The sequence below is a fragment of the Castor canadensis genome, chromosome 13 (genome assembly GCF_047511655.1).
Source record: "Castor canadensis chromosome 13, mCasCan1.hap1v2, whole genome shotgun sequence".
Lineage (NCBI taxonomy): Eukaryota > Metazoa > Chordata > Mammalia > Rodentia > Castoridae > Castor > Castor canadensis.
In genome coordinates, this window is record NC_133398.1 from 479,635 (window position 1) to 503,293 (window position 23,659).

At 52.3% G+C, this 23,659-nt stretch overlaps 2 protein-coding genes and 1 non-coding gene across 19 annotated transcripts in view; 2 read left to right on the forward strand and 1 right to left on the reverse strand.

Moving 5' to 3' along the window:
* Positions 1-13,550, forward strand: part of Pnpla7 (patatin like domain 7, lysophospholipase) — an 82,387-nt gene extending 68,837 nt beyond the window's left edge. For 7 of the 14 annotated variants that reach the window (XM_074052709.1, XM_074052708.1, XM_074052707.1 and 4 more), the window contains 10 exons: positions 7,201-7,357; positions 9,514-9,630; positions 9,798-9,867; positions 10,454-10,570; positions 11,141-11,289; positions 11,513-11,665; positions 11,802-11,912; positions 12,026-12,146; positions 12,906-13,009; positions 13,134-13,550. In XM_074052709.1, coding sequence (XP_073908810.1) covers positions 7,201-7,357; positions 9,514-9,630; positions 9,798-9,867; positions 10,454-10,570; positions 11,141-11,289; positions 11,513-11,665; positions 11,802-11,912; positions 12,026-12,146; positions 12,906-13,009; positions 13,134-13,211 — 1,177 coding nt within the window. In that variant the 3' untranslated portion in view covers positions 13,212-13,550. Of the gene's footprint in view, positions 1-7,200; positions 7,358-9,513; positions 9,631-9,797; positions 9,868-10,453; positions 10,571-11,140; positions 11,306-11,512; positions 11,913-12,025; positions 12,151-12,905; positions 13,010-13,133 lie in introns of those variants that run through there. The other 7 variants (XM_074052705.1, XM_074052710.1, XM_074052713.1 and 4 more) reach the window with 6 other exon arrangements.
* LOC141416005 (small nucleolar RNA SNORA51) lies at positions 3,068-3,202 on the reverse strand. The gene has a single exon (XR_012440942.1). It is a non-coding gene; the product is annotated as a small nucleolar RNA SNORA51 (small nucleolar RNA).
* A 403-nt stretch (positions 13,551-13,953) lies between the features above and the next one.
* Nsmf (NMDA receptor synaptonuclear signaling and neuronal migration factor) lies at positions 13,954-22,339 on the forward strand. 4 transcript variants are annotated; one of them, XM_020165251.2, is made up of 15 exons: positions 13,956-14,221; positions 14,640-14,701; positions 15,273-15,773; positions 16,543-16,618; positions 17,628-17,696; positions 18,561-18,613; positions 19,116-19,205; positions 19,627-19,751; positions 19,922-20,005; positions 20,157-20,190; positions 20,280-20,350; positions 20,522-20,601; positions 20,759-20,861; positions 21,028-21,103; positions 21,209-22,339. In XM_020165251.2, the coding sequence occupies exons 1-15, from the start codon at positions 14,151-14,153 to the stop codon at positions 21,304-21,306; spliced, it is 1,593 nt and encodes a 530-aa protein (XP_020020840.1). In that variant the 5' UTR covers positions 13,956-14,150; the 3' UTR covers positions 21,307-22,339. The 4 variants fall into 4 exon arrangements, with proteins under 4 accessions (XP_020020842.1, XP_073908817.1, XP_020020840.1 ...); XM_020165253.2 differs by lacking the exon at positions 19,116-19,205 and having other exon boundaries at positions 13,954-14,221; XM_020165252.2 differs by lacking the exon at positions 17,628-17,696 and having other exon boundaries at positions 13,957-14,221.
* Positions 22,340-23,659: the final 1,320 nt, after the last annotated feature.

A 23,659-nucleotide genomic window follows, 5' to 3' on the forward strand; every position in this document is an offset into this window, starting at 1 on the left:
CTTGCTTTCTCTCCTGTGTTCAACTCCATTTTCTGCATTCCATGTCTGCCTCAGTATTCCTCATTTTTTGTGGATACATACTCTAAAAATTTCCTTAAGAGATGTGTGGTTAGAAACATAAAGACCATGCCTATCAGAGAATGTTCTCATTGTGCTCGCATACTTAAATGATGGTTTGACTGAGTATAGAATTCTAGAAGGAAACAATTCTCCCCAAGAAGCTTTACAGCAGTTTTGTTGTGTTTATAGCTTTTTGTGTTACTGTTGAGACACTCAGGGCTGTTTCTATTCGTGAGGCCCGCTTTTCCTTCTGGAGCCTTATAGAAGATTCTCTTAATTCTTGGTATTCTCAAAGTTTCAAAAATTACACTGAATTTCATTCAACTCAGAATTTTTTTTTTTCTTGGTGATACTGAGTTTGAACTCAGGGCCTTACACTTGCTAGACAGGCATTGTAACCCCTGAACCATGCCCCTCAGCCCTTTTTGCTTTAGTTATTCTTCCAGTAGAGTCTCACTTTTTGTCTGAGGCCAGCCTGGACTGTAGTCCTCCCAATCTCCACCTCCTGAATAGCTGGAAATACAGGTGTGAACCACCATACCTGGTTTTACTTTTTTTAAATAATGTTTGCTTCTTTCTTTGCTCTCTCTTCCTGGAGTTTTTCATGGTTAGATATTAGCATCCTAGAGGGATCTCAAAATTCCCATATCTTTTCTTCCCCATATTCTCCATTTCGGTTTTTTTCTTTTTTTGTGGGGGCTGTGGGGAGGGATTGGCAAGCAGTACTGGGGTTTGAACTCAGGGCCTCATGCTTGCTAGGCAGGTGCCTAGCAAGAACTTCAGCCATTCTGCTAGCCCTTGTTGTATTGGATATCTCAGATAGGGTCTGGTGGACTGTTTGCCCTGGGCTGGCCTCAAACCACGATCCTCCTGATCTCTGCCTCCCAAGTAGCTAGGATTACAGGTATGAGGCACTGGCACCTGACTCCATCTCTGCTTTTTGTTCTGCATTTTTGGAGAATTTTTTTTCAAGCGTATCTACCAATGAATCTTTTCTGGTAAAATATTTCTCAAACCTGAGTATGACTGGGTCTCACTATGTAGCCCCAGGCATGTCTCAAACTGGAGATCCTGATGCCTTAGCCTCTAGAGTACTGTGATTACAGTTGTGTATCGCCGCACTTGGATTATGAGTACTTTTTTTCCTCATAGCATTCTTTGTTACACTAATGTAATTTGTATTTTTCTGATAATATCAGTGGCAAATATTTTACTTGTTGGTTTTCTGGCTTGTTTAAGTTTTCTACTATGCACTTCTGTGTCTGGCTTTGTGTCACAGTATGATGTGTTTAAGGTTTGTGTTCTTTTTTTTTTTTTTTTTTTTTTGCAGTACAGGGCCTTCACCTTGAGCCACTCCGCTAGCCCTATTTTTGTGAAGGGTTTTTTGAGATAGGTTCTCATGAAGTCTTTGCCTAGGCTGGCTTTGAACCATGATCCTTCTGATTTCTGCCTCCTAAGTAGCTAGGATCACAGGTGTGAGCTGCTGGTGCCCAGCTTCAGGTCTGTGTTCTTGGCCATATCTATGATGGTATTCCTAAGCAGTGCTCCATTACACACCCCACTTTGCTTACACTTCTTCCTGCTGATAGACATTTGGGTTATTTTCTGGTTTTGATTATTAGGAAAAAAATTGTTATGACCACTTTTTTGTGTGTGAAAATATGTTTTCTTTCCTTTTGGGCAAAGACCTAGTCTTAGAATTACCTGATCATAGGGTAGTGGTACCATGTTATACCCCACCAGCCATGCATGAGAACTCAGTTGGCCCATATTCTTGCAACCCTTGGTCTTGATTTAAATTGTAGCTCTTTTAGTATGTGTAGTGGTGTCTCCTTATGACTCGAGTTCACATCTCCCTTTCATGTGCTTGTTGGCCCTTTGTGCATCTTCTTTTGTGAAGAAGTATCAATTTCGAATAGATTGTCTCTCATTATTGAGTTGGAGAAGTTAAAGATTCTGACTTCAGATCTTTTGCCAGATATATTTATGCTAACATTGCCTCTCAGTCCCAGGCTTTCTTTTCATTTTCTTAGTGGCATCTTTGAATGAACTGTTCTTAATTTTCAATGGAGTGACTTTCTAATTTTTTATGGTTATCGCTTTAAGTGTTCTGAGATCTTTTGCTACCCCAAGGACACAAAGGTATTCTATATTTTCTTTTAGAAGATCTGCACTTCCTAGTGGTGTGTGTAGGCCTACTACCCACCTCAAATTAATTTTTGCAGAGCCAAGTGTGGTGGCACGTTCCTATCATCCAAGCACTCAGGAGGCAGAGGCAGGAGAATCATGAATTCAAGGCCAGCCAAGCTATATAGTGAGACCCTGTCTCAAAAAAATCAACTTTTGTGATGGTGTGAGGCAGTTAATTTCTCATGCATGCTTATCTAAGTTGCTTCAGAACCATCTGTTGAAGGCCTTCTCCTCTCAGGTCAAGTGTAGAGGCACTTGTCCAAATGTCCAGATGACTTTGTGGGTGCAGTGGCTCATGCCTGTAATCCTAGCTACTCAGGAGGCAGAGATCAGGAGGATCATGGCTGAAGGCTGGCCCAGGCAAAAAGTTAGTAAGACCCCATCTCATTATCCAACTAATAAAAGGCTAGATATGGTGTCACATGCCTGCCATCTAAGCTAGGTAGAAAACCTAAATAGGAGGATCACAGTCCAGGCTGGCCTAGGCATAAATGTGAGACCCTGCCTCAAAAATAATCAAAGCAAAATGGACTGGAGAAGTGGCATAAGTGGTAGAGCACATACCTAGCAAGCATAAGGCCCTGAGTTCAAACTCCAGTTCCTACAAAAAAAAAAAAATTCCATAAGTGAGCCATGTGGACTTCATTGTGTTCCACTGTGTTTGTTTTATCCTTGATGACAATACTACAGTCATAATTATTATATCTTTATAGTAAATCTTGACATCAAGTAGAATTATTCCTTCCATTTCTATTGCAGAATTGTGTTGGCTATATTAGATCCTTTGCATTTCTATATATATTTTATTCATTTATTGATTTTTCTCCCCATTCACAATACAGACCAGGTGCAGGACCTGGTATATATGGAGATATATGGGGTAGATTTGCTTTGCCTCCTCTTCCTGTATAGTCAGCGTAATAACACAGCCTGTGGTAAGCACCAGGAGGCCTCCATATAAATTTTAGAATCAGCTTTTCAAAAGCTGATTCTCCAAAAAGGCAAAGCTTACCAGGTTTTGATGGGGGGAAGCTGTGAGTCTGTATGTAGCTCACTTTGTGGAGAAAGCCTTCCTGACAACCCTGGAGTCTTCTAACCCGTGATCAAGGCATATCTCCCCACTTACTTAGGTACTCCTTACTTCTCCTCAGCAGTGGTATGTGTGCTACAGGGTAGAAGCCTTGAAGTCATTTCTTAAGTATATTTCTCATTTTATGGCTTTTCCTTTAAACAGTAGTTTAAAAGAATAATAATAAATGTATCTTTTTTATTATTGTGCTGGGGGGTATATTGTGACATCTACACAAGTTGTTACAATATGTCACTTCCTCCATCATTCTCCTTTATCCTCTCCCCTCCACTCCTGGAATAGTTTCAACAGGTCTCATTTCCATTACTTACATGAGTATAATATTACCGCCATACTCACCTCCCACACCCTTTCCTTATGTCCTCCTCCCAATGTATCTTTTAGATTTTGCTTTCAAGCCATTTGTTGCTCATGTACAGGAATTTAACTGACATTTTAAGTTACTTTTATGTCACAACTTTCCTCAATTCACTTTTCTAGTAGCCTTTACTAGATTTTGAATTTTTTAACCCCATATTTCACATTTTCTGAAAATAAAGCAACAGCATTTCTTCTTTCTATCCTATGTATGTACATACGTCTTTTTTTCTTTCCTTCCTTTCTATACTGTCTGGAACCTCCAATGTAGTGTTGAAGGCGGTAGTGAGAGTGGATACCTGTATTGTTCCCCATCTTAGGAGAGCAGGTGCCCATCCTCACTCAGGATGATGCTGGCTGAAGACTGTAGCTGCTTCTGATGAGACAAGAACGCTCCTTCCTGTTCTTTTTTTATCTCATAGGTCCAAGAAGATCGCATTTTCTTTTCTGAACTGTTAATGTGTGAATTAAATTGATTTTCAAATAAAAACTAACATTACACACTTGTAAGCACAGCACTCGGGAAGCTGTAAGTTTGAGGCCAGACTAAACTACGCAGTAAGACACTGCCTCAAAAAAATAAAACAAGCCTGATGCTGGTAAGTCATCCCTATCATCCTAAATACTCAGGAGACTGAGAACAGAAGGATGGCAGTTCGAAGCCAGCCCAGGCAAACAGTTTGCAAGACCTTATCTCATAAATACTCAACACAAAAAAAGGGCTGCTGGTGTGGCTCAAGTGGTAGAGCTCCTACCCAACAAGTATGAAGTCCTGAGTTCAAACTCCAGTATTCACATAAACAAACAAAACAAGGTCAGTGTAATGGATCAAGCCTGTAATTCTAGTTACTTGGGGGAGACTGAGGTTGAGAGGATCACAATCCAAGGCCAGCCTAGGCAAAAAGATAGTGAGACCCCCATCACAACCAATGGCTGGGTTCAGTGGCACACACCCATCTTCCCAGCTACGCAGGGAAGCATAAATATAAGGATTGCATCCAGGCTGACCTAAAACAAGACCCTAAATAACCAAAAGGAAATAGAGGCCTGGCTCAAGTGGTAGAGCGCCTGCCTAGCAAGCATGAGACCTGAGTTCAAACCCTAGTTCCACCAAGTAATAATAATAAAATCAAAAAACAAACAATTGCAATTCAGGAACAGACCCAACTGGCTGTGATGCTTTACCCTGTTTTGGTACTGCTAGATTCAGTTGGAATCTGAGTGAAACTGGACTGAAATTGTGCTTTCCTGAAGTTTGTACACCAGGCTTTAGCCAGAAATGTGTTTGCCTGCTTTGCAAGTTGAAGAAGGAAGTGCTTCTTTTCCATTCTCTGCAAGGTTTATGTAAATTTGCATTGTTTCTTCCTTATATGTTTAGTTGATGAACATGAAATTTTCCTTATGGGGATTTAAAAAGATTCAGTTTCTTTAGTAGTTAGGATACTGGGCAGTATCATATCTTATTTTTGTGCCAGTTTTGTTATGTGTGCGGTTATCTGAATTTTCCTAGTTGTAGAATAATGAGGTGTTCACAACAGCTTCTTGCTAACTACAACTGTCCTGATACGCCCTTTCCAATCCCCAACATTGCTGATGCATCTCTTTCTTCTCCCTTTTCTTTCCTTGATTGTCCTTTCAAAGCATGGACTTTAACTTTGTTGACCCTCTCTATTGCATATTTGGATTTTGGTTCTTTAATTTCTGCTCTTATCTTTATTATTTCCTTGTTCTTTTTTCCCCTAACTTACGGGCCAACAGATGTTGCCTGTAAAGGAACAGATGGTAACTATATGGTTTCTGTCACAGTTGTGCAAAGGATAGAAGAGTGAGTTCTTTTTGCTGTGACTTTGAAGGGAATATGTCTTTTTTTGGGGGTGGGAGTAGGGCTGGGGATTGAAACCAGAGACTCCTGCATGCTAGACAAGAGCTCTACCGCTAAGCCACACCCCTAACCCCAGTTTTTAGTCTGGTTTAAAAATGTTTTTCTTTGCCTTGGGTTTTTCACAGAGCAGGAATGGTTTTTGTTTGATTACTGCTTAAGGCTTAGGATGCCTCTTGAATCTGAGAGCAAGCCCTTCTCTCTTCAGCTATTCCTTTTATCCCACTTGGTTCTTTCTTCTCTTTCTGGGCTTGAATTCCATGTAAATTTTGTGCCAGATTCCATGTTTCCTAAACTCCTTTATCTAGTTTATAAAAAATTATTTTACATATTCCATCTTTTATGATTCAATGAGTATTTTTTCCTGACCTATCTTACATTTTACCATTTCTCTCTCCAGCTGTGTCTAATCTGTTAAACTCATTTATTGACTTTTTCACTTCAAGAATCTACATTTGCTTCTGTTTCATAGTTTTCAATTCTATGCCAAAATTATCAGTCTTATCTTGAATTCCTTCAACTCTTTTTTTAGCATTATACTTGAATATTTAATTTTCATAGTGATAGTGTATACAACTCTTTATTGTGTTAAAACATTTATATGACATTTACTGTTTTCACCATTTTTGAATGTACAGTTTTTGTGCAACCATCAGCACTGCCCATTTCCAGAACATCCCAAACTAACTCTGTACCCTTTACACACTCCCATCCCCTCTCTCCTCAGCCACTGGTATCTATTATTTTACTTTCCATCTCCATGGATGTGCCTATTCTAGGTACCTCAAATGAACTCATATTTGTCCTTTTGTGTCTGCTGCCTTCACTGAGTATACTAATGTACATACTACAGGTATAAATTCAATACTTTGTTTACCTGATGGATACTGACAATTTTTAACTTTTGACTCTTTGAACATTTCACACACGTTCTAAAGTTTGGGTCTGATATCTCTATTTTTTGGGTTCCTTGTAGGTCCACTTTTGTTGTCTGTTTTTTCTCTTGGCTTATGGTCATGTGATCTTCTCCTCATGTGACTGGTAATTTTTGATTGAGTAGTACACATTAAGCATGAAAATGGCAGCAATAATGTGAAACTTTGGGTGATAACTTCAATCTGGATTTTAAACAATTGGGAGCCAGCTTCCTAGTCTCTGTGAGGGCTGGTCTGTTTCCAGTTTGCCCTGACTCCTAGGGTGGCCCTCGGGGTGTTTACCAGGTCCTCTCCTTTCCAGGGGGCCCTTACCTCCACTTTTTCCCACCCATAATTGAGTCTGACAAAAGCTCTGTCTAGTTTTGCAGCCTCTGCAGTGCTCTGTTAGAGTCTGCAGATGTTTGTAGGTAGAAGAGGCCCCATGCTAGCTCTCCTTGGGTGACCTTTCTTCTCCCCGTCTCAGCTTCACAGACTGGTTAGTACCTCCAGAGAGAGGGATTTTAAATTACATCCAGACTCCTTTTCTGAGCCAGAATCTTCACTCCATTGTCTGTGACCGTGCAGGAGTTGGGAACTGAAGAGGGAGGAGCAGGCAGGTCACAGGGCAATCACCTCTGGGACCTCTTCTGGGCACAGTCCAAGGGTTGGCCTAATGGTGGTGCGTACTCTCTGTGTTCCCGCTGTTGAAGAGGCTGTGCCCAGGTGGGCATCCTCAGGGCCCTGGCAGAGTGTGGCATTCCTGTGGACATGGTCGGAGGGACATCTATCGGGGCCTTCATGGGTGCCCTGTACTCTGAGGAGAGAAGCTATAGCCAGATGCGGATCCGGGCCAAGCAGTGGGCAGAGGTAAGCGCACAGCCTCCACACTCAGGAAGGCTCTTCTCTCAAGGAAATGGCACCATAGGCCTCAAAGTGTGACCTATGGAGTATAGGGGAGCACGGAGAAGTAAAGAATTGGACTGGTGGTGGGAAGTGGCCTGAGGCCAACTATGGGAGACACTCTGTTTTGTACTGGGTCTTAACTGATGGAAATTACTGAGGGATGACACAGGAGGCCAATTCCATTGGAGGGAGAACTGGTGGTTACCCATAATCCCTGGAGAGGAGAGATACAGCTGTACCGGAGCCATGGGAGCTGACATCAGGGGCTGGTCAGGAGCAGAAAGGAGGAAGGAGAAAGAGGCCCAGTCCCATGCCTAGAATTTTTTTGTTCTCTCTCTTTTTTTTTTTTTTTTTCTTTTTTCTTTTTTACTTGGTGGTTACTGGGGTCTGAATTCAGGGCCTCATGTTTTCTAGGCAGACAGAAGCTCTACCAGTCACTTAAGCCACTCCACCAGTCTTTTTTTGTGTTGAGTATTTTTGAGATGGGGTCTCGTGAAATGTTTGTTAGGGCTGGCTTTGAACTGAGATCCTCCTGATCTCTGCCTCCCAAGTAGGTAGGATTACAGACATGAGCCACCAGTACCTGGCCCAGGCCTAGGGTTTCTGTAGTAAAAGCAAGTAATGGTGCTTTGCTTCACATCAGCTAGTGTGATTCATTCCAGCTGGCTTGGAGGTATCCCTCATTGTCTGGTCCTTGGCTCCAGGTAATTTAGAGGAGGAGAACGTTGGCTTGGTGTGAGTCAGACCAAGGAGAAGCTGGGCATGATCTACAGCTTACATGAGAGATGTGAGCTGCTCTGGCTTTTCATAAATGGACACCAGAATCAAAACATCAAATACAGAATCAAAGGAAACAGAAGAAGCTCCCTCAGCTCCAACTGCCTAGCAGGTGGGCCGCTCATGGCCCTGTCAGGGCTAGGCTGCTCCTGAGAAACAAACAGAGCCCTGCTGAGACCATATCTGGGATCAAAAGCATTTATGTTCGTTCGTTTTCTCTCTGTGACTGTATCTCTCTCTCTCTCTCTCTCTCTCTCTCTCTCTCTCTCTCTCTCTCGGCAATGGGGTTTGAACTTCAGGCTTTGCACTTGCTAAGCAGGTGCTCTACTGCTTGAGCCAAGCCTCTAGCCTTGTGTTCTTTTTAAAAGAAAAGAAAATTGGTTGTTCTGTATGCAGAACCCAAGGGGTGGGCTCTCTGCTGCACTCACAGGGCCTGGCACTGTCACTGGCCCCACCACCAGCCCCCTGAGGATGCTACTGTGGAGCTTTCTGTTCCAGAAATGGTCCTTCCCTATCACTCCTCAGTGTGGCCATCAAAAGAGAGGACCTGGTGATGCACCCTGCATCCTTAATGATGTGACAGTGGTCACTAGGGATGACCTCTAAGAGCAGGGACCACAAGGGGCTATGTGCCCAGCAGGCAGATGATGGCTTAGTGAGAATGCAGTCACAATTTGAGGAGACCAGGCCAGAACCTATGGGTGATCCTCTTCCTTCCCTCCCCTGCTGGCCTGGTGCTGGGGAACAGGAAATGCTCAGGGCACTTTTGGCTGGTCCTTCCATCATCCTGAGGGTATACTGGGACTGTGGGACCCTGGTGGAGTAGCCACTCTGCAGGGCAGAGTGAAGATGGAACAATGTGCCTTCCCACCCACCCACCTATGCGGAGGAGATGGGTGGTGATGGGACCATCTGGTGCTGGGCAGGTCCCTCCTTGGGGCTTCCATGGCAATGGACTCAAGCCCTGGGTAGAGCCCCAAGATACCTTCATCCCTGTTGTCTTGGTCCCTCATTTATCTTCAAATAGGGAGGGACCTCACTCCAATGAGCCCTGAGCTCTGGGCTCTGAGCAGTTCTTGCTGCTAACCCTCCCAATGCTTACTGGGACAGAGGGCATGGGGCTGCATGGGTCTGTGTCTCAGCTTCCAAGCCCTGGAGACTTCTGCTGGTCTCTGTCCACTCTGTGGCTCAAGCCCACAGCATGCACTCTCCTGAGACCCCAGGCATCCTGGGCCTGAGAATGTTCCTGTTGCTTGAAATATGTGCATGTGCCCACGTGCTGCTCCTGCAAGGTCCCGCAGGCCAGGATATGAGCACTCTGTAGAGGTGTCCTATGTCTCTAGGACATGACATCAATGGTGAAGACTATGCTGGACCTGACCTACCCAATCACATCCATGTTCTCCGGAGCTGGCTTCAACAGCAGCATCTGCAGCGTCTTCAAAGACCGGCAAATAGAGGTGCATCCCCCAGGGACACCCTTGGGAGTTATGGCCACACCTGGCTTGTGTTGAACACTTAGCACCCTCCTTGTTGCTCCCTGCCCACCTGGCCCCAAGCCAGCCTTGCTAATATGGGGCAGGGAGCAGCACTAAAGGATCCTTTCTGATCCCTGTCCTACCCACAGGACCTGTGGCTCCCCTACTTTGCCATCACCACTGACATTACAGCCTCTGCCATGCGAGTTCACACAGATGGTGAGCACCTCCTACAGCCCAGGGCATGGCAGGTCCAGAGGGTTAGCATCTCCAAGGGCACAAGCAGGCGTGGAGGGCTGAGCAGAAGTGCTGGTAGCTCTATGAAGTTGAGGAGAGCACTGAAGTTCTCACAGAAAGAGTCACAGGCACATCTGCACAGAGGGCAGAGGATGCCCCTGCTATAGGACCCCAGACAAGAAGAGTAGGACAGTGAGAATGTCCAGGTGGATGGAAGAACCCTGTGGGAAAGGAGTAGAGTGAGGAGTGCAGTTGGGCACAGGGGGCTAAGAAGCATACAAGTGTTTGGAGAGTTGGGCAAAGAGGGATGTCTGGGGATCCCAGAGGATCCTTACTCCTAGATCCTCATTCCCTACCTTTTGGAGACAAGCCCCCTTCAAGGATGAGGAGTCTGATGGTGGTCCATTTGTAGAGCCTGGTGTCCTTTCTGGACATGGGACTTGTGGACTCTCAGATTGACCAGGGTGATACACACTGACCTTCAAGTCCAGAACAGGAACCTACAGCGAGCAGGAAAAGACTCCTCCCTGACCCTCTCATCAGCCCCTCTGACCTCCCCCGTACACAGGCTCTCTGTGGAGGTATGTGCGTGCCAGCATGTCCCTGTCAGGCTATATGCCCCCACTGTGTGACCCCAAGGACGGACACCTGCTGATGGACGGAGGCTATATCAATAACCTCCCAGGTACTGCAGAGGGTGGGGGAGTGCCGGCCTGCTGGTACACAGCTCCTCAGTCACTCCACCCCATGGCCTCCTGCCATGCCGCCTCCATGCCAGGAAGGCTAGAGTGGTACACGTTTTCCTTACAATGTGCCAAGGGAAAATGTCAGGCTGGCATCAGAGTACAGAGAACACACACGCATGTGCATACACACACGCACATGCGCACTGTGTGCTCCCAGCATATGGCTCTGCCTGTTAGCACAGCAGCACACAGAACAAAGGCCAAGTAGATAAACCAGGAGCAATTAAGTTCCATCTGTACCCACAGTCAGGAACTAACAGCCTCCAGGTGTCACTTGTGCTGTGGGTGAGGCCACACCTGCTACCTGTTGGGCATATGGTCAAAGTGTCCATAGCACAGTTCTGTGCACATGGGTCTCCTACCTCCATAGGTCTAAGAGTAACACTGGAGAAGGATCACAAGAAGGTCCCCTTTAAGGCTTAATGAGCAGGACTTGACTCAACCCCCACGCCCCCAGGTTCTACCCCAACCCTTGGCTTGGTGTGACCAGGCTGCCTCTTTCTCCGTAGCTGATGTGGCCAGATCCATGGGGGCAAAGGTGGTGATCGCCATCGATGTGGGCAGCAGAGATGAGACAGACCTTACCAACTACGGCGATGCACTGTCTGGGTGGTGGCTGCTTTGGAAACGTTGGAACCCTTTGGCCACAAAAGTCAAGGTGGAGATGGTACCAGGTGGACTTGGCAGCCCCCATACACCCTGTCCTGTGGGCAGAGGTGTGGGAGCACCTCCAAGGCTCAGGCAGCAAAGGGGGTAGGGCCAGAGATTCCATAGCTCACAGGCATGGCTCCAGAACCCCAGCTTAGGGCTTGTTCTTTACGTGGGCTAGGAGGGATGGGGAAGGAAGGGTCAGGGAAGGTCACTTGGGTATGTCTTGGCAGGTGTTGAACATGGCCGAGATTCAGACACGCCTGGCCTACGTATGCTGTGTCCGGCAGCTGGAGATGGTGAAGAGCAGTGGTTACTGTGAGTACCTGCGACCCCCTATTGACAGCTACCGCACCCTGGACTTCAGCAGGTTCGACGAGATCTGTGTGAGTGTCAGCCACTGGCTGTGGGGACAGAGGGGTAAGCAGGGTCAGCTCTGGTGTCTGCCCCTTCCCCAGCCTCCTGAGAGCATGAGAAGCAGGGGCTCCCCACATCACCTAATGGTGCCTGCTGTGTGCACAGGAAGTGGGATACCAACATGGGCGGACAGTGTTTGACATCTGGGGTCAGAGTGGTGTGTTGGAGAAGATGCTGCAGGACCAGCAGGGGACCAGCAAGAGGAAGGCTTGCGCGGTAAGAGAGGAAGTGGTCTCCCTACAGGAAGTAGGGTAGAAGTCTGCCAAAATGGGGGTTCATGGCTCCCTGAACTAAGCTGGCACCCTTTACAGGGCTGCCCTGCCTTCCAGGGTGGTCTGCAGCAGCTGTCATCTGCTTTGCTCCAGGTCCTCACCTATCCCAACACCTCCTTCACAGACCTTGCTGAGATAGTGTCACGCATCGAGCCAGCTAAGGCGGCTGCAGTGGATGGTGAGTTGAACACCCAGGAGGGGAGCCTGCACAGGATTGGGCTGACTAGACCCCATCACCCACATGGGCCCTTAGGGAAGTCACCCACATTTGGGCTCCACCAGCCAGGAAACTCAGCCAGTGCTGCCTCATTCTGTCAAGACCCTGAGACTCTTGGCCCAGCACCAGAGTCCCCATAGCAATGGGACTGTCTCCCCAGGTCACCCACACACCCCAGCCATTCCACAGACTTGGGTGCAAGCCACATCACATCAGCCTCCTACCCCAACCAACCTAGCAAGAGATAGAAGTAACGACTGCCCACTGGTAGAACCCACAGGGCCAGAAGGGCCAGGTCCCAGCACCCACAGTGTTCCATCCTCACAGTAGAACAGCATGTTCTGTCTTAAAGAGGAGTCTGAGTGTTGTCCTTGTGGCTGCCCAAGACAAGAGAACCCCAGGCACTGAGCTGCCTGTGTGTTGGCCAGACACTTCAGCCTCTGCTTGTACTTGGCTGCAAGCAGGTGAAGAGGGTTAGCTTGCACTGTGTCTTTGTGGAAGACACACCCAGTGTTGGGCAGGGGGGTGAGTTACACAAAGCCAGATGTGATGTGCCAGGCAGGGGCCTGGGATGGAATGACTGTGTGAGAAAAGTGGTGTCACCATGGGGTTGGGAAAGGAGGGTCTATGGCCATGTTCTGCCTCAGTTTCAGCTGTGCTAGGTAGGCACAGCCACTGCCATTGGGGAGGGGACCAATGTGGCCTTCCCTTCTGTTCCAGATGAATCTGACTACCAGACTGAGTACGAGGAAGAGTTGCCAGGTGTCCCCAAGGACACATATGCTGACTTCCAGAGCACTCAGGATGAGTTGGGCTCTGACTTGGTGAGCTGCTAAACCCAGTCCATCAGTGCCTCCCACACTCCAGGTGATGCAGCCCAAGGTCATTCCTCTAGGGTCTGGCAGACCCAAGCTGGGTGCACCTACACCATGTTTGGTTTGATTCCAGGAGGAGGAGCCCTTGCTGAGACATCAGCACCCTGGTCCGGCTTCCCCAGATCCATCCCAGGACTCCTCATGCCCCTGACTCCCTGACCAAGATGCCTAGAGGCACCCCCACATACAAGCTAACCCAGTGGTTCTGCTGGGCCAGATCCCGAGGTTAATTTAAGGCTCCACCTACTCTTAGGAGACCACTTCCCTCAGCTGACAGCAAGACCAGGCTGGAAGTTACAGCCAGCGTGCCAGTACCACCATCTTCTTCCTAGGGCCTGGGCTGGGTCAGGGGAGACTTTGGGCCTCTTCTCTGCTCTGGCACTCCCTTGAGACCCCACAGCAGTCCTGGGGCTGGGGGGCCAGTCCCAAAGCCTCTGTGAGGTTTGTGGCCCTGCGCTGGCATGTTAATAAAGGTCGATCTGACAGTGTGGATTTGTTTCTGTGGAGGATGCTGAGGTCTCTATGGCAAAGAGTAAGATGGGCCTGATGTCTGGAAGGTCCCTGGCAGGTGGGCAGGGGGCCCCAGACACTCCAGGCCAGGAAGGCAGGGCTTCAGGTCCTGATGGAGTTGGGGTTCACCCAAACCAAGGCGAGCCTCTTGGGTTTCTCGGATCTTGTTCGCTCCCATGTACAGATGTGCTACCCTAAGTGCTGGGATTAGAAGATGGGGATACGCTCCTAGTTTTTGGCCGGCTTGCACGAGGACCGCCCACGCTGGGTCCCCTTGACGCCTCGGGGCGGGGCCGCCTCTGGCCCGCCCATGACGTCATGCGTGGGCGGAGCCACGGCGGGCCCTGCCCAGGCCTGGCGTCACGGGGCGGAGGCGTCGCCCCTTGTCCGGCCGCGCACTCCGCAGGCGACGGGACGGGACGCGCTGAGCGCCCAGCGCGGCCATGCGGGGCCTGGGCCCGAGACCGAGCGCGACCCTGAGGCCTAGCGCGACCCCCGGCGCGGTGCGACTCCACTGGCGGAGGCGGCGGGCGCGGGGCGCGCTCTGAGGCCCGGGGGATGCGCCGCCGCCGCCGCGACCATGGGCGCCGCCGCCTCCAGGAGGAGGGCGCTGAGAAGCGAGGCCATGTCCTCGGTGGCAGCCAAAGTGCGGTGAGTGCGGCGGGGCGGCCGGAGGTCAGGCGGCTCTGCGCCTCTCCGTGGCTTCCTGCTGCGCGCCCCCTCCCGGCCCCCGCGGCTCGCCCGTCCCGCCCCGGCCGGTGGGGCTCAGGGTTCCGAGTCGGAGTGGGCCGCGGGCTCTGAAGGGGGAAGGCGTCTGCCACTTCGCTGTGCCTCGTCCACAGGCTGACGGCTGGACAGAAAGCGGACGCAGGGCCGTGGCCTACGCCGGCCAGGGTGCACTGGGACCCACGGGTCCCGGGTTCTCCGCGGTGGGAGGGGCAGACGCTTCCCTTGATGGTGCGGAGGGCCTGGGCGGTGGTGGGGCCCGTGCGTGCTTGGCAGGGTCTTGCCAGTGCCAGAGGCTGGGTGGGCCTGCATACACTGACTGCCCCCTCCGCCCACCCTGCAGGGCAGCCCGAGCGTTTGGAGAGTACCTGTCCCAGAGTCACCCTGAGAATCGCAACGGTGCAGGTAGGGGCTTGTGAGGTGGGGCAGTGCCAAGGTGGACCTCAGGCGAGACCCATTAGGGGTCGAGGGTGAGCCCGTCCAGGTGCCTGCGGGGCTGGCTTCCTCACATCCCCTTGCTGTCCTGGGCCCAGAGCCCCAGGAGCTCAAGAGGAGCTCCAATCACTCATCACCATGGCACCCTCCCAGCCTGGGCTGTTGGCATGGCAACAGGCCTCCTGGCACCCCCAGGGCTGGCACCACTGTCTCTGGGGGCCAGCTGGTGGGGGGGAGGGGGAAAGTTGGCACCAGGCAAATGGGTGCGACTGCAGGCGGGTGGGGGTTGGCCTGCTTGTTCCTACCCCCCAAGATCATGCACAGGTAGCAAGGCCCATCATCCCACACCATGCACACATAAGGGCTTCAGATCTAGGTAGGAGGAGAAGACCTTTTCTGAAGGCATCAGGGACCAAGGTTCTGTCAGCTAGAACCCCCACATCAGGCCAGGCGCCTGCTGGGTATTCCTTGTGTTGGATGTGCCAGGACACTGGGAGGGCTGATCCTCATGCTGCAGGCTCACCTGATGCCTCTCCCCCAGACCACCTGCTAGCTGACGCCTACTCTGGCCACGACGGGTCCCCCGAGATGCAACCCGCTCCCCAGAACAAGCGCCGCCTCTCCGTAGTCTCCAATGGCCGTTATGAGGGCAGCCTCTCAGATGAGGCTGTCAGTGGGAAGCCGGCTGCAGAGGGCCCCCAGCCCCGTGTGTACACCATCTCAGGGGAGCCTGCTCTGCTGCCCAGCCCTGAGGCTGAAGCCATTGAGCTGGCTGTGGTGAAGGGACGGCGACAGCAGGAGCGGCACCCTCACCACCACAGCCAGCCCCTGCGTGCCAGCCCAGGCAGCAGCCATGAGGATGTCAGCAGGTCCTGCCAGAGCTGGGCAGGCAGCCGCCAGGGCTCCAAGGAATGTCCTGGATGTGCCCAGCTGGCTCCTGGGCCCTCTCCTCGGGCCTTTGGGTTAGACCAGCCACCTCTGCCCGAGGCCTCTGGCCACCGCAAGAAGCTCGAGAGGATGCACAGCGTGGATCGAGTGTCTGGTGAGGGCTTGCTTCAGGGCACGGACGAGTTTGGGTGGCACACTGGGCTCCGACAGCAGCAAACACCATGAAGTGGGAATGGGTAGAGGGTGCTCAGGTGAAGGAAGGCACAGTCAGGAGGAAACCCCTCAGGTACCTGCTGCTACCCTTCACCTTGTGAGCTGTGGCCTCCCACAGCTCCCCAGAAAAACTCCCAGACCTCATGATTGACTTTGGCTTTCCCAGGACCCAGTCCTTCAAGGAATGCTTCCTGGGGTCTTGAGGAATGAGTAGGCAGAAAGCATGACTATCTTTAGGAAGCCCTAGGGAGTTGTTTGGGGCCTAGGATTATCAAGCTGGGTGGCAGGAATGGGGGGAGCTCCAAAAGCCTGCTGTGCCTAGTAGCTGCCCCTCCCCGCATAGCGATCTCTCTGGGAGTTCCAGCTTCCCCATGCCTGGACTTCAGGAAAGGACTGTAGGCACTGTGAGAGAGATATCCCTCAGCAAGGTGATCTCCCATATCCTTTCTGCACAGCCCTCGAGACAGGATGCCCTTTCAGAGTATGCTCCTCTCGCACTTGGGACAGCCAAAGGGAGAGTTAAGCAGAGAGTCAAAGCCTCAAGTCACTGAGTTTTCAATGGTGAAGACTCCAGCCCTCTCCCAGGAGGGAGAGGGCCAGACGCTCTGCTGCTGGTGGTGGTCTGGGGCCCAGTGCTTCCTTCCCAACAGAGGGGGTCAGGCTTCAGGAGCCCTGTCCACACCAGTCACAGCCCCTTCTCTCTCATCCAGATGACGTCCCTATCCGCACCTGGTTCCCCAAGGAAAACCTTTTCAGCTTCCAGACAGCAACTACAACTATGCAAGCGTGAGTCAAGTAACCACAAGGGTCAAGGGGCTTCTGAACACCTGCATGCACCCTGCTGTGGCAGGCCAAGCTGAAGCTTTGAGTCTCTGGAAGCAGGGCTGACTACTTCCCTGTGCTCAAAACTGGTGTCCTATCCTCACTCCTCTACTCCCAAACAGACCCCACACAGTACAGTCCCTTGTGGCCTATCCTCATGTCCCTGGGGACATGCTCAGTGCTGTAGCTGATGGCACCATCAGGGGGTGTATGGAGTAGGGATATTCTGGTCCTTACACTTACCCCAAACTGCATTCTTCTTCTGGGTTTATCTGCAACACAGGTGATTATAATCAAGAGGGTTTCCTTGGGTTCTGCTCCTCTTTGCCTGACATGCATCTGGGAGGTTATCTTTGCTTCAGGGCTCCCATACCAAAGCAGCTCTTCCCACCCTCAGCTGCTGTCCCAAGGTGGGCAGTGTGTGGTCAGGCCTCCGCAGGCCCAACCCCCAGCCTAGCTTGAGGGCTTAGCACCTCCTGACATGGCCCAGCAACTCAGCTTCCAGTGCCCTTTCAGGACTGACCCACAGCCCAACCAGCATCTTGCTGGTGACTGGGTACTTAACAGACCTTCCCAGTCAGTGACCAGGAGGGAACTAAATTCAGGGACCTTGAGGGGGCTGAGGGAAGCGTGGATCCAGTCTCACTGTCTCTTCTCTCTCACGCTGCCTCTTCCCACTGTGGCTTCAGCATCTCGTAAGTACCCCATGTGACTCATGCCTAAGGGCACAGACATTGTCCTGGGGGGATCCTCCCACCTCCAGATAGGTTTGAGCAGGCCAGGGTACCTGGGCCTTGACAGTGAGGACTGCTGAGCCCCATGGATGCAGCTCCCAGTGGGCAGCCAGGCCACAGCAGGGTCTGCCAGGAGGCTTCAGATGCCCCTCTGGGCCCTCTGCTTGTCCCTCTGTTCCCACGTCTGTGTCCCTCCTGCCTCCAACCAAGGGCAGTGCTGACTTGCGGCGGTTTCCCAGGGTGTTCAGGGGCTACGCGGAGAGGAAGCGCCGGAAACGGGAGAATGATTCCGCGTCTGTAATCCAGAGGTAGGGCCTGCCAGCCACTCGCCACCAGGGTCTGTCTCTGGTCTGAACTGGCTGGCCAGGGCCCTCCTGGCCCTGGCAGACCTGATGGGGGAAGGGTGGTGGCGACCACTGGCCTGGCCCTGCTCTGGGGACGTGGCAGGCAGGAGAGGCCATGTGACCGGGCAGCATTTCAGCCCCTGAACCTACATTGTGAGTGTACGTTGGCAGTCATACTTCAGCCAGCTCACCTACCCATGTCTGTTCAGCCCTGAAGCACAGAGCTATGGGGCCAGTTGCAAGGCCTACCCTTCCCCACTCCCCACAACTTCAGAGGTGTACTTAGGAAGCCTGTCTGTCCATCTTGGACATGGGAGGCTTGGCAGGGCACAAAGTTTGGGGTAAGAGAGGACCTGCCTCTGAGATGGGAGGGGGTACCTATGGGCCCCCGACAGACCAAGGAGTGGTACACACAGGATGGCCCCAACTGCTGCTCAGAGGCAAGCCTCCTGAATCCCCTGGGAAAAGTAGCCTAGCAGGGTTCAGGGTGGGTGCAGGCTCAGGGAGAGGAGGTTAACGGCTGTACAGTGAAAAGGGTACCAGCTGGTGGGAAAGAGGCAGCTTGCTGGCAAGCTGTGTGTACCACACCTCTGTTCTGGAGCAAATTATTGCCCTGGAGGGGTGTCAGTAGGATGAAAGGTGGGATTTGCCTTTGCATTAGCTGTGGACAAGTGAGAGGTAGGAGCCAGGGAGAGTGCAGAGCCGTGAGGAAGACATTGGTGGTCCTAGGCAAAGGGGCAAACGTGGAGACTCAGTGTCAAGAACAAGGTGGACAGAGGCCGCTGCCCACACCTCAAGGCTCTCATCACCTGGTGCTTCCTCCCCTAGGAACTTCCGCAAACACCTGCGAATGGTTGGCAGTCGGCGGGTGAAGGCCCAGAGTAAGACCTGGGTATGGGGTGGGCAGCTCTGCGCTTGGCCACCTGGGGCTTTGCTATGCTGCTGGCAGCTATTAAAAAGATCCATGTCTTTAGACCTGCTCCAACCTGCAGGCTCCGCCCCCTTACCTCACCTAGGCCTCCTTCCTTGCTGCCTCCTCCTCCCAGATCTTGTCCTTCCCAAGCTCCATCTTCTGTCCAGCCTTGCCTCAGTGTTCTGTGTCTCCCAGGCTCCATCCATGGGTCTACTCCATAGTGCCTCTTGCCCAATTCCAGTGTCTCCCAGGCTCCCCAGCTGGGCACCTAGTGTTCTTGGTTCCTGTGCCAACTCAGCCGTTGGTCCTTGTCTACCATATGTGACCTCAGGCCCCACCCACATCACTTTCTCCTCTCCTCAGCCCCCTTAATCCCTAGCCTAGGGCCTGAGTCTGCTGTCTGTGCCCTCCACGTCCCCCTTGCCCCCGTTAACGGGGGTTTTGCTCTCACTGCTTTGCTCTCAATGCAGCGTTCGCTGAGCGGCGCGAGCGGAGCTTCAGCCGGTCCTGGAGCGACCCCACCCCCATGAAAGCCGACACTTCCCACGACTCCCGAGACAGTAGGTGTCTGGCATAGGCCAGCCCACCTCCCCCAGAGGCTTCCCTAGGCCTAGACTCCTGCCAAGGATCCCATGACAGTGTCACGAGGCTTCTGCGCTTTGCTCTCTGAGCCTCAGTTTACCCTCTGTGAGATGGGATTGCCCAGCATCTCTGATCTCTTAGATGGTGTTAACTAAGAGCTACAGTAGTGCTGAGCAGGGCCACCTGCAGGGTTGTGCTTGCTGCTACTACAGGGGCCCAAGTTCCCAGGCTTGTACCTAAGTGTTCCCTCTTCCCCTGTGGGGCTACCTTTCCCTGGTGCCCCTGGTGAGGTCCTGCTGGGATGGCAGTGACCTTATGTGGCCCTTCCACCCACCCAATATGCACGTTGGGCTCTGTGGAGGGTGGGCCACTGTCCTGGTGACCCCTCCTGCCTCCCAGGCAGTGATCTGCAGAGCTCACACTGCACACTGGACGAGGCCTGTGAGGACCTGGACTGGGACACTGAGAAGGGCCTTGAGGCAGTGGCCTGCGACACTGATGGCTTCTTGCCACCCAAGGTCATGGTGAGGCCTTCTCCCTTTCCTCTGTCTCTTCTCCCCCCATGCCCAGGCTCCATCCATAGCATGGGGTCTTGGGCTCCATTCCTGGCTGTGGTGGGGCAACCTATAGAGGCTCCAGTTGCCCCTCAACTCTGGTATGGGCCTGGGACATTGAGCAGCTACTGTCTCCCCAGCTCATCTCCTCCAAGGTGCCGAAGGCCGAGTACATCCCCACCGTCATTCGCAGGGACGACCCCTCCATCATCCCCATTCTCTATGTGAGTGTCCCACCTTGCCTGCCCTCCCCACAGCCATCCCTCTGCCCACACAGACCCCAGGGGTGCTGGTCCTACCTGGCCTCTCACTCTACGCTCAGACGCCTCAGGGGAGGCTGCCAGGGGCTCTGACATGTGACCTGTCTGTTCGCAGGACCATGAGCACGCAACCTTCGAGGACATACTGGGTATGTGTCCTGTTGACCCCATCTCTGGTCACTGGTGGGGAAGGTAGCCCTGCTTGGGGAGGGGAGTACTCACAGCCCTCTATCTACAGAGGAGATAGAGAAGAAATTGAACGTCTATCACAAGGGGGCCAAGATCTGGAAGATGCTGATTTTCTGCCAGGTAGAGCCCAGGCCCCCCTTTCCGGTACAGGAGGGGAGGCCAGGATTGCATATGTGTTATGTGGGGGTTTACCTGTCTGCACAGTCATGTGTACACGTGTGGAGCAGTACATAGACACCTCGTGCCAGCCTCCACCTGGCTCCCTGGAGACCTGATCATAGCCTTTTACAGGGAGGCCCTGGACACCTCTATTTGCTCAAGAACAAGGTGGCCACTTTTGCCAAGGTGGAGAAAGAAGAGGACATGATCCAGTGAGTAGGGAGGGTGCCCAGGTTGAGGGGAGGCCTGGAGGTCGTCCTAAACCTGGTTAACCCCCAACAGCTTCCTCCTGCCACAATGCTTCTCCCTGGGGACCTGGGGACCTGGGGACCTGGGCTGAGGCCACCTGTGACTCTTCCCTCCCCACAGCTTCTGGAAACGATTGAGTCGCCTGATGAGCAAAGTAAACCCAGAGCCGAACGTCATCCACATCATGGGCTGCTACATTCTGGGAAACCCCAATGGAGAGAAGGTACTGGAGCCCAGACCTGAGAAGAGAGAGGGCGTGACTGGCACTTCATTTCCTTCTTCCACCCTCCCAGGGAAACCCCCCGTGCCTGAACTGAGCTTGTTTTGGGGAGTTTCGAGGGTGTAGGCCCTTCCCTGACCCCCGACTCACAGCCCTGCTTCTCTTGCAGCTGTTCCAGAACCTCAGAACCCTCATGACTCCTTACAGGGTCACCTTTGAGTCGCCCCTGGAGCTGTCTGCCCAAGGTGAGTCAGTCCAACTGTGAAGCTAAGGGGCCACAGCAGGTCAAGCCCCTCTGCATTCTGGACCTGGCCAGGCCTAAACCTCTGGCCTCGCCCTTTCGCACCCAGGAAAGCAGATGATTGAGACCTACTTTGACTTCCGGCTATACCGCCTGTGGAAGAGCCGCCAGCACTCAAAGCTGCTGGACTTTGACGACGTCCTGTGAGGGGCAAGGGCCATGCCCAGCACCACCAGGCCACTTACTCTGGACCGGGAAACTGGGGCTGGGCCACCTCCTGCACCCAGGACCGCATGGCCCTGGTCTTGCCCAGATCTGCTTCAGGGACCCTCAGACGTTGCTCAGGTTTTCGTGGGGTCTGGTCCTCGCTGCACCAGTGGGCCACAGAGCCCACAATCTTGGGGCCGGGAAGAACCTCGCCCCACAGCCAGTGGACTCCTGGCGGCCAGGCACTGACCTGCCATGCCTCGCCTGGAGGCTGCAGCGTTGGGAATCCCCTCCACGGGGTTCATAGAAATAAGTGCAATTTTTTATAACCCTGAAACAATTTGAAGGGAAGCAGCATTTACTAGTTAACTAGTAAAGCGCTATGCTACTAGTTACAGCATAGACCCGGCCCAGTGTGTGTTCAGGTCCCTCTGTCCCCCCAGCCCCTCAGCCCTGCCGTATTTGATCACCAGCACCAGGGTGGCCCATCTGTGTGAGGCCGGCACCGCCAGGCTGCCCAGCCTGGCCCTGTCTGCACTGACCGCATCTGTCAGCTTTCACCTCTCCTGCCACCCATGCTCACTGACCTCAGCCGGCACTGGGCCTGGGAAGCAGGAGGGAAGGTCTGGCCTCCTTCCTCTTAGAGGAGGCGTGAGGTTGGTGCCACTCCCCACCTCCAAGCCCACCCATTTCCCTCGTTGCTGCTGAGTTCAGCTTTTGCCAGCCGTGGTCTAGGGGCCCCATCCTGGCACCTCGCCAATCACCGCAGTGGGATCTAGACCCAGCACCCCAGGTCCAAGAGCTGAGTAGCTAGTAGACTGTGAGGGCTCCATGACTTCCACTCTCAGCCTTGCCCAGGGCCCAGTAGGGTGGGCTTTGTTGTATATAGTTGGGGTTTGGGGGCAGGCCCCCCTTTGCAGAGCCTGGGGTTTGAGGGCACCTGGCTGTGTCCCTGGCCAAGGGGGTGGGGGCTGGGCTCTGAACAATGTACGACGTCCCTTAGAGTGACCATTAAACCTGACCCTCTGCCGCGGCTGCCGCGTGGTCTCTCCTCACTCAGTGCCCCATGTCGTGCTGACTTGAGGTCACTGCTACATGACTTCCCACACACGTTGACCTGGGCAGTGTAGAGCCACTAGACCACCCACCCACAGGAGCACAGACCATGAGAGGGATAGCAGAGGACACCCAGAATGTCTGTCATCCAGCTCAGGAGGGAGTGGAGATCTGTGTGGGGGTAGGGGGATGTGGTCCTGTAGAAGGGCTGAGTGGAGTCTGGAGTGATGAACAGACAGCCCCTCTCCTCTATCCCACCCTGGCCACAGTAGAGGGCTTCCCCCTTAGGATACTTGTACATATGGTCAGCAGTATGGTTACAGCAAGAGGCCAGGGAGTGACCACAGGATGAAGACCATGCCCTCTTCTTCAGTTGTGACCAGACATCCTCAGTGTCCAAGCTATAGGCATGCCTAGCTCTCAGTTGGTTACCTACCCAGTGGCAGGGATCAGAGCAGCCTGTCCAAGGCCACCAAGGGCTAGGGAGGGCAGGGTAGCCACAGCACAGGCAAAACCTGGTAGACTTGAGACTGGGTTCTGGGAACATGGGGGCTTCCCTTGGGCTGCTGCCACCAGACCATTCCAGACAGAACTTGGTACCAACTGAATATACAGTTTTAGAGGTTTAGGTTAGATATCAAATGTTTATGTGACTCATGCTCTCTGAAGGTGACATAAAATCACACATGACCCAGTACTCCTACATGTGCAGTTCATGTGACAAGTCCTTGCTGCCTGGAATCTGCATGATGTTGCTGTGTGGGCCATGAGGGTTCTCTACAGAGGGATGTTGTGTGTGACTCCATGAGCCCCGCACTGTACTGTTTAGAAGACACTTTGAGGTGTCACCTGCACTCCTGAGCTTGCTCTAGAACAGTCAGACATCTGCCTGCAGGCTCAAAGAGGGTTCCATCTGTTGTCACAGAGACACTTGCCCACAGCCCAGAGGGTTGACTAGCATGGCAGGAGGTCTCAGTGTGGCTCATCATGTCCACAGCCACCAAAGAGAAGTGTCACAGGAAGACACACTAGAGACAAACTCAATATAGACCACTTTCCCCAGTATGGACCTGGGAAAAGTGGAACAGATAGGAGATGGCCAGAAAGGAAAGTAGACAAGGACATGGGCACAAGTGCCCATTCTTGAATCTTTCCAAAGCATCGACCACCTACCTACCTCAATTGAAATAAACAGGTGGGACAGAAATACTAGAAACGTACACAGAAGTAAGCAGTCTTAATATTAGCCTTAATATGTAAAGAGCTTTTATAGATTGATAAAGACAAAAGCTAGTAG

What these genes read in the sequence shown, in the direction of transcription:
- Nsmf (XM_020165251.2), top strand. Translation starts at nt 14,151, where the DNA reads ATGGGCGCCGCCGCCTCCAGGAGGAGGGCGCTGAGAAGCGAGGCCATG. An exon ending in TGAGAATCGCAACGGTGCAG is followed by an intron (nt 14,702 to 15,272) that starts GTAGGGGCTTGT and finishes CCTCTCCCCCAG; the next exon opens with ACCACCTGCTAGCTGACGCC. An exon ending in GAAACCCCAATGGAGAGAAG is followed by an intron (nt 20,862 to 21,027) that starts GTACTGGAGCCC and finishes CTTCTCTTGCAG; the next exon opens with CTGTTCCAGAACCTCAGAAC.